The 15,282-nt window shown below is 56.0% G+C and overlaps 1 protein-coding gene across 6 annotated transcripts in view; it reads right to left on the bottom strand.

The window, feature by feature from the left end:
* The window catches only part of DENND2A (DENN domain containing 2A), an 88,367-nt gene that overhangs the window by 21,540 nt on the left and 51,545 nt on the right, over window positions 1-15,282 (bottom strand). For 4 of the 6 annotated variants that reach the window (XM_045855636.1, XM_045855638.1, XM_045855640.1 and 1 more), the window contains 7 exons: window positions 13,861-13,954; window positions 13,318-13,368; window positions 12,046-12,233; window positions 6,583-6,692; window positions 5,521-5,590; window positions 4,338-4,415; window positions 400-540 (listed from right to left, as the gene is read on the bottom strand). In XM_045855636.1, the coding sequence (XP_045711592.1) occupies window positions 400-540; window positions 4,338-4,415; window positions 5,521-5,590; window positions 6,583-6,692; window positions 12,046-12,233; window positions 13,318-13,368; window positions 13,861-13,954 (732 nt within the window). The remainder of the gene's footprint in view (window positions 1-399; window positions 541-4,337; window positions 4,416-5,520; window positions 5,591-6,582; window positions 6,693-12,045; window positions 12,234-13,317; window positions 13,369-13,860; window positions 13,955-15,282) is intronic. The other 2 variants (XM_045855639.1, XM_045855642.1) reach the window with 1 other exon arrangement.

The raw sequence follows: 15,282 nt of genomic DNA, 5'->3' as shown, positions 1-15,282 counted from the left end.
CGGGGTGAATACCAAGTGCCCGAGCACGCTTCCCCTGAAAATAATCTGCTTCACGTGATACAGTGACAGAGGTGATGCAGACCAAAACCATAAGTAGGTTCGTGCACGATTCATGGATGCAGTGGGCTGCTGTGAGAAGCCAAGGGCGCTCAGTGCAGGTCCCTGACCTTCGAGGCCAACATCACGCGAGGAAACACGCGTGTGGCCGAGGCGTTGTTCTGGGGGCTGCTCTCGGGGCTGGATCCCTGGGCTGGAGGGACTGGGCTTCGGGGGGGTGGGTTATGACAGCTGCGGAGCAGGAGGGCACCACCGGAGGTGGCCATCCACCAGAAGCTGGCCCCTCAGACCGCTGGGCCCTGGCTGGCTGCCCCAGGACGGGGACGGAACCTGACCGCTCACCTCTGTTCCTGTTCCGGGCAGGAAGTTCTTGACGACGATCGTTTTGCCCAGGGCTGGGAACGGGGCCTCCATGACGCTCCTCATGAGGGGCTGCACCAGCGCGGGGGAGATGCGTCGGCGCTTCTCCACCTCGTCCAAGATCTGCGAGGGCAGAAGAGCAGCTCAGCCGCCCTGCAGGCAGGGCGCCACGCCGGGGCTCTGGTTCTGGTGCAGGGGGCCCGCCCTGGAGGCTGGACGATTGCGGGGACGCCCTCCTCACCCTGTGTTATTGACCCTCCTCCCTCCCCTCTGTGGTCGCTCCCTCTGCCATGGGCTGTGTGGCCCTCCCACTAAAGGGGTGAAGTGTCCTTCCTTGCCTCCCCTGACTCTGGGTTTGGCCATGTGAGTTACCGGGCATTCTCGGTGGGAGCAACATACAAATATGCTAAAAGCCACGGAACTGTATGTTTTAAATCGGTAAATTATATAATATAATCAGTTATAGCACAATAAAACTGTTACCAAAAAATCCAAATGCAAGATGCTCCACAATCTAGTTGTAAATCAAAGAGCTTAAATAAAAATGCCATTTATGGGGGTCAGAGGGCGGTAGCAGAGGGTAAAGGAGGGATAAAAGTGATGGGAGGAGACTCAACTTGGGGTTTTGAACACATGACATACAGATGATGTGTTATAGAACTGCACACCTGAAACCTATATGATTCTATTAACCAATGTCACCCCAATTAATTCAACAAAATTAAAAGGCATCACTTCAACTATGCCTTAATAAAACTGGAAATAAAAAAGAAAAACGCCGTTTATAATAATATTACACGTACCTATTAAATCCTTGAAATACGGCTAGTCTGATTTGAGATGTGTTCCAAGTATAAAATACTCAGTGGATTTCAGAACACAAAATTAAGAATGTAAAATATCAATGACTTTTCATATTGATTACGTGATAAAATGATACTGTCTTGGAAATGCTGGGTTAAGTAAAATGTATTATTAAAGTTGAACACATGGCATGGCAGTTCCCTAAAACACTAAACACAGAATTCTCATATGATGCAGCGATTCCACCCCTGGGCGCAAACCCGAAAGAGCTGAAAGCAGAGGCTCAGACACTCGTGTCCACTCTGGGTCACAGCAGCACAATTTGTGGCAGCTAAAGGGTGGAAACCACCCAAACGTCCGCCAGCTGATACACGGATAAACAAAATGCGGTGCACACATACTGCGGAGCATTATTCAGACTTAAACAGTTAAGACATTTGCCCTGGCTGGTGTGGCTCAGTGGACTGAGTGCCGGCCTGTGAACCAAAGGGTCGCTGGTTCAATTCCCAGTCGGGGCACCTGCTGGGTTGTGGGCCAGCTCCCCAGGTGATGTTTCTCTCCCTCTCTTTCTCCTTCACTTCCCCTCTCTCTAAAAATAGATAAATACGATCTTAAAAAACGAGTTAAGGAATTTTCACTCATGTTCCGTCTAACAGGGATGAAGCTGAGGACACATGCTAAGTGAAATAAGCCAGTCACGAAAGGATGGAGACTGTAAAGTCCCGCTGGCGGGAGATGCTGGAGTAGTCAGACGCCCAGGGACAGAAAGCAGCGTGGTGGCTGCCGGGCCTGTGGGTGCGGGTGGGAGTGGAGAGAGTTCGGTGGGCACAGAGCATCAGTCTCAGGGGATGAAGTTCTGGAGGCGGGTGGGGGTGGTGACTGCAGAACAGCGTGAATGAGCTTAATGTCCTTCAACTGTGCACTTCGAAATGGTCAGAGTATAAGTTTTATGTTACTTACATCTTAGCACTATAGAAAGGGAATAATACGACACAAATTTGAAAGAATTTTATAGGGAGGGGAGCCATTCAGGGAAAGAACATCTAAAAGGACACGTAGGGAATGATAATGAAAAGTGTGGAGGAGCACGGGCCGGGAGGATGGGGGTGCCAGCGCCAGGCCCAGGCCTCCGGAGGCCGGCCTTCGTGTTTCTGCCTGCCCTCCTATGCCCCCGCCGCAGCCGCAGCCACAGCTGGGAGCGGGGCCCGCCGACAGGGCAGGGGACAGACACGTGGCCCAGACCTGGACGTGCAGCCCTGCACAGGGAGCAGCCAGCCCGGACCTCAGCCCGCAGCTACTCCTGCTCACTAGTGAGCCTGGGGAGGTCAGGGGAGCCACGCCCCAGCTGACCGGCACGTCTGCAGAACAGATGGCTCTTGCTCTCAGCCACGGCGGTTTGCCACACGGCGTCCCTGTGGCAACCTTTAATGGGGCACCTCTCTTCCAAGACTGAGAGCGGTGCTTCCTGCGTGCGACTCCCTTCTGCACCAAGGGGCTGTCTGCCCTTTCGGTCATCCCTGCCTCTGACCTGGAAGCCGCCTGAGTTCTAGGAATCACTTTGCCAAAACCCTGTTTCTGGTTCTGTCCAGAGTGTCTGCTGTGTGGTCTTTGGCACGTCCCGACAGGACACGCCTGCGATGCCCCCGGCCACAAAGCTGAGAGAGATCCCAGGGCCGGCACGTCCACGAGCCCCGCGTGCCCGCACAGGACGTCGCGCCGAGGCCCCTGCGGGTTCCCAGGCGGCCCCTGGAGCCGGGCCCACCCGCATGAGCTGGCTTCCTTCCAGCCTCCCCGAGCATTCTCATGGCAACAAAGGCCGTGACCTGCAGCCTTATCTCCACCTTGGACCCTGCCTACGTGAGACTCGCATGAGCAGCAGTGCACACCTGTGCTGGAACCCATCAGGGACCGGCCTCAGAGCAGCAGGACGGCCACCAGAGGAGAGGGGGCGGGACCAGGCCAGATCACGCCGGATCCCACCGACACTACCAGTGATCTCAAACAGGCCGGCCCCAAAGTATAAGTTCTAGCCTGGCAGGATGTCGCACGGTGCCAGTCTAGTTCAGGCTTCCTCTGAGTGCCGGTGGGGGTGGGCGGGGGTGGACCGCGGTCTGGGAATGCCGTTAGGAAGAGCTGCCTTGCATCTGGGGCAGTGGATGCAGGGCTTCGACCCCCCGAAGGAAAGCTCAGACTGAAGTAGATGCTCGAGAAGGGTTTTAAGTAAGTTCGTGTTTCAGATTCTTGTGTCTGGGTGGGATGGGAAACAAATGTTGGATTGTATCTTATTTTTGAGATCAGTGTCATGTAGCACAATAATGATTTCCTACACAATCCAAAACGCTGGGGTGCATGGGCCAACTCAATACGGCAGTTCCTGTGTCTTGATGGATCGGCTTGTTTTCCCACAAAGACTAAATTATATGAAGATTTCAACAGACGTAGAGCACTTTTACGGTACTAAATCTCACACACGTGCAACACAGATACATACACAGATATATACAACACGCGTATACACAGATACATATCCATCCAATCCCACCACCCATCCCTCCATCTCAGTGGTTTTTTGTCCAGCAAAAGCTAACATGACAAAAGACTTTCTTCTTCTTAGAAGAAAAGTAAAACCTCTGGGATATCCTGGAAGTCCTCTGCCTGTCCCAACCTCACCTACGGTTACTTTGACTCCCCCCTCCCCAGTTTCCTTCATCTGTCATTTCCTGTCCCCATGCTGAGAGAACAGAGGCGGCCACGAGGGGAGGAGGAGGAGGACATGGGAAGCAAGGCAGGGCAGAATCAGAGGATAAAAAACTCCTCGGTGCCCTGGCTGGTGTGGCTCAGTGGACTGAGTGCAGGCTGCGAACCAAAGCATCACAGGTCCGATTCCCAATCAGGGCACATGCCTGGGTTGCAGGCCATGGCCCCCAGCAACTGAACATTGATGTTTCTCTCTCTCTCTTTCTCCCTCCCCTCTCTAAAAATAAATAAATAAATAAATAAATAAATAAATAAATAAATAAAATCTAAAACAAAACAAAAAACAATTCCTTGGAAGCTGGGGAGTTTCCCGAGTCCTCCTGGGCCCTGCCTCCTTCCTCCGAGGCCCAAACCCTCACCTTTGAAAAGAGGCTGAAGCATCCCAGGCGGCTCACGATGCAGTACACTTCGGGGAGACGCTTCCCTTTGCCTCCAGGCTGTTTTGGAGAGAAACACAGGAAATCCTGAGTGCCGCGGGTCTCAGGGAAAGAACCCAAGCGTCTCTGAAAGCCCACAGTGCACCAGATGTTTTCCTGCACCACACACCGTGGGGCACCCCGGTGAGGCAAGGAGTTATCAATACCCCCTACTCTACAGTAGGTAGGAAGCACTTCTGGTCACATAGTAGGTATCTTTTTACCTTGCAGAAGGGACCAAATCAAGGGTGTCGTACACACAGTGGGTGCTCAATGTGACCTAGGGAGCCGTAAGTAAAAGGCATAATTTGCTTACCCAAGTCACTGTGGCTCCTTTTTAAGGAGTTACCTTGGCACTGTGTACATACCATACCACTAATTCCCAAGGAGAGACATTTCTGAGAGTCCCTTCTGGAAACTGACTTATAAGCCAATTTTCAAACCAAAAAGAAAATCAATTTCAATACTTCAAATTAATTTTATCAACAGAAATTATGATCCTACTTAACTTTCTCAAGTATTATCCACATTTTTATTGGCTAATTAATCCAACAAATATTTATTGAACAACTCCTATGTGCCATATTTTATTCTTAACTCTAAATTATATTAGCCCACTTCTAAGACTAAAATCATACTTAGTAGAAACTTATTTGTCGTTACTGAAGATTTTCAAAAGGACGGGCCTCAAAAGACACGCTGTCAAGTGCTCCGGCACGGTCAGGGCCTGGGACCGGGTGCTGGCCCTCAAAGGTGGCTGCTCCGAAGGAGACCCACCACCGGAGTGTTTGAGTCGTATGAGCGGCAAAACCAGCCTTCCCCTGCCCTCGGCCACCGTCAGGGATGTCCGCGCCGAGGTCTGCTCAGCACGTGTGCTTAGGAGGGACATTTGGTTTAAGAGAAGGTCTCTGGTGGGGAAACGCTGGAGAGAGCAGTTTCTTTCCCAAGGACACAGAGACATCGTTCCCGTCTGTCAGTGTGACCCAGGCGAACCCCCAACCTCACTGCGTGGTCCCAAGGACCCTGGTTAACCTGCCACACGGGTCCCTTCTCCAGGGGCCCACGGCGGAACCCCGGGCAGCCCGCGTGGGCGCCGCACGGCCGGCTGAGAAGCACGCGTACTGACCAGCAGTCTCCGGCAGTAGCCAAACCGCCTGGCCCCGTCTTCTCCCGTGAGGACAAATGAGAACGTTTCACTGTGATGGGGAAAACAGAAGCATGTGACAAAGCAAAGCAAAACAAAGGCACATCGTGGTGAGCAACCAGAACATTCTGAGGAGTCTGGCTGTCCCAAAGGGCTGCTCCCCCACCCCTGCCCTCCGTCTCTGGGCGGGGACTCTGGCTCCCTCTGGCTTTGGAGTGTCTGGCAGGGACTGAGAGGTCTAGGGTGCTCCTGTGTCCTGAGAGGAAATGAGGTTGTTTTTCACGCTGAGCTCTCATACGATTCTTTCACCTGAGTCTTCCCAGGACAAAACACAGTCATTTGCTTATACATCGACTGTGGCTACTGCCCTCAGTGAGCGTGAAGGTGGGGCGGCATCCACTGACCGAGGGGTGCCACGCAGCGGGGGGGCAGTGGACAAGTGGGACGGGTCAGTGGCTCCCCCCAACTGCGCCTGGTGCGGCGCCCCCAGGGCGTTGTCTGTCCAGAGCCGCCCCAAGGCTGGGCTGTCTTCAGAGACCGCTGGGCCGACTTTGAGGAGCATGGCATCCCTCCCACGTTTAGGACATGCACCCTGCTGAGTTTGGTCAACTGCCGAACACCTGACAGTAAAAATGCCGTGTCTAACCACGCGGGCTAAAGCAGAAATGTGAACTTAGCGCAATCTAGGTGACAGCTGCATGAGCTCCTGAAGAAGTGTTTCAGCACATCTGGGCAAGAATGGGGAATGGGCAAGGTTTCCCTAACTTCTCCCCGACTAAGAATGAGCTCACTGCCCTTCGCAAGGTGTGTGCAGCACACAAAGGCCCAGATTGAGCGGTGGGCCTGGGAATCTGCGTACTCCGCAAGGCCACTCTCGTCTTCGGGAAACTTTGCACAACACTGGGGAGGGACACCTCCAGGCCCAGGCCCAGGCCCACCAGGACCCTGGGGGGGAGGCCTGACTTACGGGGTCTGCCATCTACGCCCCGTCTCTCGCCCTCGCCCTGGTCTCTGTGGGTGCGCAGGGGAGAGGCCGGCACGCACCTGGCGAACTGCTCGACGGGAGTCCAGTCCTTGGCGTCGGGGAAACAGAACTGGGGGATAGCCTTCAGCTGGTCCTCAGCCTCTCTCACGAACTTGAAAGACCTTTCCAGCTGCCGGGAGAAGGGCGAGAAGGTTGGAGGATAAATCCCAGCATGGGAGAGCGAGGCAGAGGTGGGGCGAGACTCCATCTCCCACCTTCCCCCGCCCTCACCCCCGCTGTGACCACCACCCAGACCCCTCCTGGCTCAGTCTGCTGAGGCTTCCCCCCCCGCCCCCCCCCGCCCCCCGCCCACCAGGGCAGTTCTAACCACAGTCTTCTGGGGGAAGTCAGAAGAAAAAAGGTGTGCTTCAGAGAAATGTTTTCCATGCCTGGCATTCTGGAATCTAACCCTTTTAACTGATAAGGAAAGACCATCACAGCAACGCTCTCCAAACAGGAGGCTCGAGAATCTGCGAGGCTGAGCCTCAAATCCCGTCTTCAAAGCCCGGGGCCCGGGCAAAGCCGCCCTCCCACAAAGCAGCTGTGCACTTCTTTGTGAACGCAGCCAGTTACAGTACATGGTGCTGTGCAATTCCCCTCACTGCAGAGCGTGCGTGCGTGCGTGCCAGAGCCAGCAGGGAACCAGACACCCTCCAGCCTGACGCCCTCCCGTTAGAGACACGGGGTTAAGCAGCCCTGAGATACTGTCCATTCACCGTCACGCAACTGGTATGGAACGGGGGCAAGGAGTAAATTCGGTCTCAGCCTCTCATCTGCCTGTCTCTGATTTATCTGACAGCAAAGGGGGTATCATCTCATCTAAAAACAGAACAAACGAGGTCTGACTGAAGAGGCTGTACTCAGAGCCACGAGTTTGCTTTCGTCGTGTGCGCACAGGCACCTGTGCTCCCGCCCGGCAGCCTGTGCTCCCGCATGGCGGGGCCCGTCCCGCATGGGGGGGGGGCCCGTCCCGCCCGGTGGGGCCTGCGGCACAGCCCCGGGCTCGGGCTGACACCGCCGAACTGCACGCCTGGAGATGCTGGAAGGACGGGTTTTATGTTGTGTGTTCTAGTGCTAAGATTTTAAAAAGCTATTCTGGGAATAATTTTGAGAAACAAGTAAGAATGACTTACGATTAGCACAGTTTGCTCGTAAACTGGTACACTTATTTATTTTTAACCTCACCTGAGGATATATATTTTTCTCATTGCTTTTAGAGAGAGAGGAGGGGAGAAGAGAGATAAAACGATGCCAGAGAGAAGCACTGACTGGTCGCCTCCCGTTGCACCCGGACCGGGGTCCTGTGTGTCCGGACCGGGGTCCTGCGTGTCCTGACCAGGGTCACACGTGTCTGGACCGGGGTCCTGCGTGTCCGGACCGGGGTCCTGCGTGTCCTGACCAGGGTCACACGTGTCTGGACCGGGGTCCTGCGTGTCCGGACCGTGGGTGGCACGTGCCTGTGACCCGACCAGGGGTCTAACCTCAACCTTTCGGTTACAGGACGACGCTCCGACCAGCTGAGCTGCACTGGCCAGGGCCGAACTGGTGCTTTTGAAATGCCAGGAAGAGTGGTTGGCTTCCGTGATTTTGCTGTTGTCGATAGGTGTCTCCTTATTAAATTTCCTTTGTAAACAGTTAGAAAATAAATTAGGCTAAAGCTACCTTCAGTGGTTTGAAATACCAGGTGTTTGAAATGAGTGTAGTCTGAATTTCTGAAGTTAGGAAGTTTTAATCTACGATCTAAATTCTCTCTATAGTATTCCCATGGATTTCTCACTTGGTTTCTCGAGGTCCCCACTGACCTCCACTTCCAACCGGTCAGTTGCTGAGGTCTGCAGGCAGGCAGTCCTTCTGCCCGCTCCACAGAGGCCGCCGAGGGTCAGAGAGGGGTCGCTGCCGACAGCCCCCAAAGGAACCGAGTTCTGGGCTGACGGCTTTCAGCTTTGGACCCGCCTCTAGCACGATTCCCTGCCGGCTGGATCAGCGTGACTGCCGCCGCCGCCGCTGTTAATGGCTGCGGCAGCTGCCAATGAACCAAACAGCTTCTACACCACGGACTTAAAGCCGGTCATTAACTGTCCTTTAGTTTTCCATTTTCAGAACAACGGTCACTGTTTCTTTTCTATATAATCATTCCCTCTTCTATCCACGACCCAGGAGATTCCACCTGGTCCTGGAACAGTCTTTAAGTTGATCATTCGCTAGGTTGAATAATGACTGCTGCATTCACTAAGTTGATAACGACTGTTGCTAAAGCAGTGATGTTTGGCTGCATTTGGATAACTTTGCCGAGAAGCAAAATCCAGCTGGTACTTGTTGGCAGAGAGGGGGCAGTTAATCGCCACAGAGAGGAAGACCCCCGACTACAGAGAAGGGAAAAGGACGGAACGGTGGCATCTCCCCACAGTGGGGACGGCGCCAGAGAACCGGAGAGCAGGCCTCAGAGGTGGGGAGGGGTTCCTGCATTCCCCAGCTGCGACTTGGCGATGTAAATGGTAACTTTCGGGCCAGTTACCATGTGGAGCAGCCGCGCCCAGATAACACGCATGTGCTGCCTACACATGCTGTCATCAACGTGTGAATTACCAAGCCACGTGTGCACATACGTGTTCTTATACACACACAGGGAGCGGCGCATGCAGACCCCTCTCACGAACACGGCCAGTGCCCCGGGTGGCTGGAGAAGCCCAGTCCCCATGGGCTGCCACAGAGAGAGAACTGCGCGACGTCAGGCGTTTCATGGAACGACGACGACAACTCCTCGCACGCAAATATGGAGGACACATCTTGACTACCGTGCCTGTGGGGTGCGGCATAAAACTCACGAGACAGACTTAGAAACGAAAAGGAGAATGGGAGAGGAGAGGGTCCTTCTGACGGAGCGGGTGGGCAGAAGCGAAGACACGAGAGAGCCTGGCATGCGAAGGCCACGTGTGGAGGGACCACCGTCACATCGCAGACACACCTGAGGACACCTGGCAGCCAGGTGCGTTTCCAGCAGAGGGAGGTGGGTAACTAGGTCGGGGCACACCCACATAATGGAGCATTCTGTCATTCAAAAGTGATGATTTAGAGTTTGTATTAAATGTGTTTATAAATAACGAGGTCTATAAAACAGCACAAAATATGATACAAAAAATGATACAGTGTACTGGGTGGGGCAAAGTAGGTGTACAGCTGTGAGTACGTGAAACACAGAGTTTATTCTTGTATTGTTACTTACTAATTATGGTATTATTTTCCATACAAAAACCGTGAACCTTGCCCCCTGCTGCATCATCGCAGTTCTGCAGGAGAATCAGAGCAGGCAGAAAGACCAGAAGAAAACACAACAAAACGCGACGTGCCAGCCTCGGTGGAACGGGACCCTAGATGGCTTTTCTTCATGTATTTGCTGAACAGTCCCTCTTTCAACAGCGACTGTGCAGCTCTCCACCCAAAGTAAGTTTTAGTGGGGACGCCTGGGAGTCCGCAGACCCCAGGCTGGAAACTAGCATTCAGTGGTTGCGGGGACCGATAACCTTTGCCCCTGGAACACTGACAGAGCGCTGCCATGTGTGCAACACTGAGCTTGTCCCGGGGGAGGGGCCGGGACACAGGGCGACAGGCCGGTCCTTCGGCCTGGTTCTCAGTCGTCCCGTGAGTCAGCGTGAGCACTCCCTCACCAGGGGCGGTCCCCACCCCAATCCAGGCCTGTGCACGGCAGAGGGGTTTCCCTGGAGCGCCCCCCGAGGGGCGAGCTGGAGGAAGGCGACCACGTGCCAGTTTGGAGGGCTGGTGCCTCTGGTGCAGCTCACTTCTCTGCAGCTTCCACCCCAAGCTCCAGGGACGGGGCTGCACTGCGGTGCGGAGCCACTCCGGGCAGGACAGAGGGCAGGCCGGCCCGGGGGGAGGAGGGGAGGGGCAGCTGGACCTGGGCCGCAGCAGACACGGGTGGGGACGGCAAAGGGAGGCCCTGGGGGGCCCAGACGGGAGCTCCCCACCCCGGGTGCTCTCTGAACCCCTCAGCCCTGGGCCTGCCACCCACCGCCTGCTGAGTCTCTGGGTGCTTACTCTGTGCCCTCCGGCCAGAGCGTGAATTCCTCGAGGGCAGAACACACGCTTTGCTCATTTCCGAAGCCCCTGGGGCCAAGTGGAGAACAGGCGGAGTGTGACAGGGCCTCAGCCGATTCTGGCTGAACGGAAGGAATCAGAGTGTGGTGGAGACCCTTCCATCCTGTTGTCCGAGCCTCAGAGTAAGTTTCAGGTGGCTGGCCATGCCACCTGAGGCTCTCTACCCAGTGCCCCTCCGTTGCAGGCGCCCCGATGTAATTCATGGTGGAGCCCCGCCCACGCGGCCACGAGCCCTGTGGCAGAGCACGGGGTTGCTGCCTGTGTGCACAGACAGAGGTGCGGCATGCACACACAGGCGACACTCCTCAGGGAGGGCTGGGTGCTTGCTTGACGGGAAAGACGCCCCAGAGCAGGATGGACGTTGGGTTGATACGGAGACGGGGGTGGGGGGACCAGGGGGTCGGTATGGTCAGCACAGGAGTCCAGTACCTAATTTTGACCATGCTCTGCATCCTCGAACCTCACCTCCAGGGACCTCCCAAATTCTCCAGCAGGAGTGTCTTCATTTGACACACCCTAACTGGGACCCGATATTGACATTCTAAACACCACGTGATCCCCAGACTCCCACGCCTCCCTGAATCCATGCGTCCCTCCACAGTGTTGGCAAGAACGCTGCAGATAGGCCGGTGAGCCAGGGCAAGGGGACTAGGGGAACCGAGACAGAGAGCTGAACAAACTGGCCGAGCAACGTACAGCCAGGTACAGAAGGCCAGTGACCTCCCTGGAGGTAACATCCAGGCCTCGGCTGTATTTCAGCTCCAGGCCCAGAGAAGCAGAAAAACCAGGTGGGCAAGGACACCAGGACCAGCTGCAAGGACCCCCTGCCCAGACCCTGAAAGAGGGCACCTGGGGAACTGACGAATAGTCTGCTGAAACCCTCCCTTGAGACCTCCCCCAGGGTTCCCGCCTGCCCGCAAGAGAGAGAGAGAAACTCAAGACAAAGGGCCCAGCATGTGCATGCTTTCCTGCTGGGGAGCAGCCCGTGCCACTCCCATCCCCCACTTCTTCCCCCACAGGCACGCGTCTCCTAAACTCTAAGGGTCCCCCTGAGACTGGCAATGAGGAGAGCAGTGGGCAGCGCAGCCCGTCCCAGGCTGACCCCCGGAACCTGGCCCCCAGGCCCCCTCTTCTCTGACCTCCCTGTGAGCTAAGGCAGCCCAGCCCGGGCTCTCCTGTTGCTTCTCCTGTGCTGAGCCCTTCCTTGTTTCACCGTCCCCAGCTTTAGTAAACATGCCCTCACAGTCACCTGGGCTGGCGCTGTGACATCTCTCCTGCACTGCCAGCGGCCCCAGGCAGGCCCGCCCAGGGCCAGGTCCCTGTCCGTGACACACTGGCAGGCCGCAGCGGCCCGGCCCGCCCTGTTGTACCTTCAGGGGGAACTGCTGGGTGACCTCCGGCACGTAGGCGGCCCCGGCCTGCTTCTTGTGCAGCGACACCACCACGAAGTACTCGAAGAGCTGCCTCTCCTGGTACTCCACAAGCTCCCGGTCGAGCGACGGGTACCTGGGAGCCTGCTTCAGGCGGGACTTCACGTTGACCAGGCGCTGGCTGTGAGCTGGGGAGCCGCAGAGAGGGGGCAGAGAGAGGGGTGGGGAGGGGCCTGGAAGCAACCTGTTCTCTGAGGTGCAGTCACACGGGCTGCGACAGGCAGGTGGTGCAGCTCCCAGCTCAAAGCACCTTTTCCCACCCTAAAGAAGTGTCTCCACATTTAACAAATTAGTATGAACTCTTTCTTGGGGATCCTCGCCAAAACTCTGGGAGGAGCCACTCGGAACCGAGGCCTCGGCGCCGCCCGGAGCAGCTGTCTGGGCTTGGGGCAGGGCCTGGGGCAACGCCTGCGTCCCTCTGTCAGGTGAGGCGGGACCCTGACTCCCCTCCTCCCTCCCCTTCCTCATTCTCCATACTGTGGGGAGTGACAAAACCCAAACGCTGCAGCTTCTGGAGCCTTTGTAAACATCCTGCGTGACTCGACCGGCAGAGACCTCACGGACTCAGGGGCCCCCGCCTGCTGTCTGCCGGCCCCCACTCTGTGCGAGGGAATCGGGCCGCGTTGTCCCGGGGCAGGGCCACTGGGTGGAGGTGCGTCACCGCCCCGCCGGCAGGCCTGGCCCACGGCTTTCCTTGGCTTCTGCCCGGGCCTGAGAAGCTGCAGAAAACCCACTGCAGTCGGATCCAAGTCACCACGTGGCGGTCCACAGGGAGCCATCGTGTCACTGACGGCACGTGACAGAAGAGGAACCAGAGGCCCTGAGACCTTCAGTGAGTCTCCCCAGACCACACGGCCGTTTTCACAGACGCGGGGCCACAGCCCCGGGGGGCCGGAGGCGCAGGCCAGCAGGGCTGCATGTCATTCAGGTGTGAACCACGCCTGTGACGTGACGGAAATACAGGGGAGGAGTGGGTCCCTGCAGGTGTGGTCACCCGGATCTCTGGCGTGGAACAGGCCCGTTCTCCTTGTGCCGAGACTGGCCTGCCGCTGAGCACCCTGTGGGCCCCCCAAACCTTCAGACGTTCACATTCACGCCCTGCAGACACGCGCGTGCAAGGCTGCTCCGTCCCGTCCCCCACGTGAGGCGGTCAGGGCCGTGCCTGCAGCCTCCCCGTCACCTGCACGCGCCCTGCACAGCAGCTGGTCTTACCTTTCAGCTTCTCCTCCGTGTCACTGTCGGACTCGCTGTTCTCATCTGTCACTAGTCAAGGGAGGGAGGGAGGGAGGGAAGGAAAGAAAAGGAAAGAAAAGAAAGAAGTGAACGTGAGTTTTTCTAATGCAGGAACTTTTTATACAAGGTAGCACAAAACCAAGATTTCTAGTTCAGGAGGGCTGCTTTCTTTTTGTTTATTTAAATGGAATGGACAAGCCATGTCTAACTAAGTGTATTCCCAAATTAATTTGGCTCTGGATCAGATGGCACCTACATCCAATTACAGCAGAAGATACTGGCCCCTTGCACGCACGCTGAGCCAAGCGGGTTGCTCCCATGGTGAGGGCAGAGCTGGCTGCCCCGGGCTCACTGGGTGGAGGGACGGGGAGAGAGGAGTCGAGGACGTGCCACCGCGCTGCGCCCCTGCCTGGTGGACCGTCCTGGGGACCCTGGAGACACTTACAAAGGGCCAGCGGGGCAAGCCGGGGAAGAACCTGCGCTCAGACCCCCCGGGCGGGAGGGACTAGGGGGTGCTCCTACCTTTCCCCGAGTTGCTCTCCATGGACTGGGACAGCCTCTTCACCCGCTTCTTCCCTCTCCGAGCCTCGTAAATGGCATTGATCCGCACCACCAGCTGCCAGACGCCGAGAGAAGAAACGCCAGTGTTAGCGGCCACCTCCCTGCGGGCAGCAGGGCCCCCCTCACCCCGTGCTCTTCCAGGATGAGGGAGGCCTGAGGAGAAGGCAGGGAGGAGACCTCCCCCCAGCACTGATGGAAGCATGGATGGGCACACTGTGGTTTGCACACACACAAGGGAATATTATTCAGCCCAGAAAGGAGAAGAATTCTGGCTTACAGTCTAACATGAATAAACCTTGAGGACATTGTGCTGAATGAAATAAGCCAATCACAAAGGAACAAATACTGCATGATCCCACTTATACGAAGTACGAGCACAGGCAAGTAAGTTCACAGCGACAGGAATGAGAGCGGTGGCCACCAGAGGCGGGGGATGGGGAGTCAGTGAGTGAGCGCTCGGCGGACCCCTGGTTCCAGTCCGGGCAGCCGGGAAGGTCTGGGGCGGGTGTGGTGACGGTCGCGGGGCAGTGCACTCGATGCCACCGCACCACGCACTTACAAAGGGTTCCGATGACACATTCGATGTTATGCACATTTTACCACGATTTTCAAACTGTAAGTATGATAAGTAAACAAATGAGTTGCTAGGTCAAATCGTTTTTTGGAGAGGAGGGAAATTTTAAACCCATTCAAAATCTCCCCCTTAAATATCCAAAAATAACTAGCAAGCAGACAGTTATGGTGCAGTCAACACCCTTCCACTTTCTCAAACACAGTGAACACAGAAGGTAAGCTCCCCGTGGGCGGGGACTCTTGTCTGCGCTGTGACAGCCCCTACGTGGGAGGGAACAGCGCCTGGCACACAGCAGGGGCTCGGTAAATATCTGTGAACTGTGAATTTCCTGACTGAATACAAAGCCCCTATGATGTGTGGGGGGTTTTGCCAGGAGCTGTGAGGGAGAAACAGCTGCAGGGGACAGGTGCCTGTTCTCCAAGAGCTCCCGAGCTCCCAGGGAGCACCGAGGTGCATCCGTAACAACCCGCACAGGACAACGCAGGGGCGCTCCGGGAGCAGGGCGGCCACGTGCCAGAGAAGGCTCTCACTCTGCATCAGGTCATGGAACCGGGGGAGCCATATACTCATCAGTCAATAAGTCTTTGTCCCTTTTTATTTAAAACTCCCTGACCGGCATGGCTCAGTGGGTTGGGCATCGTCCTGCAAAGTGGTAGGTTGCCGGTTTGATTCCCAGTCGGGGCACATGCCTGGATTATGGCTTCAGTCCCCAGTGAGGGTGCTTACAATTGGCAACCACTCGATGCTTCTCTTTCACATTGATATTTCTCTCCCTTCCTTCCCCTCCCTCTAAAAATAAATAAATAAAA

Source organism: Phyllostomus hastatus, unplaced genomic scaffold, assembly GCF_019186645.2.
Source record: "Phyllostomus hastatus isolate PE091 unplaced genomic scaffold, TTU_PhHast_1.1 phas_scaffold_114, whole genome shotgun sequence".
NCBI lineage: Eukaryota > Metazoa > Chordata > Mammalia > Chiroptera > Phyllostomidae > Phyllostomus > Phyllostomus hastatus.
This window is presented reverse-complemented; position numbering and strand designations above follow the sequence as displayed.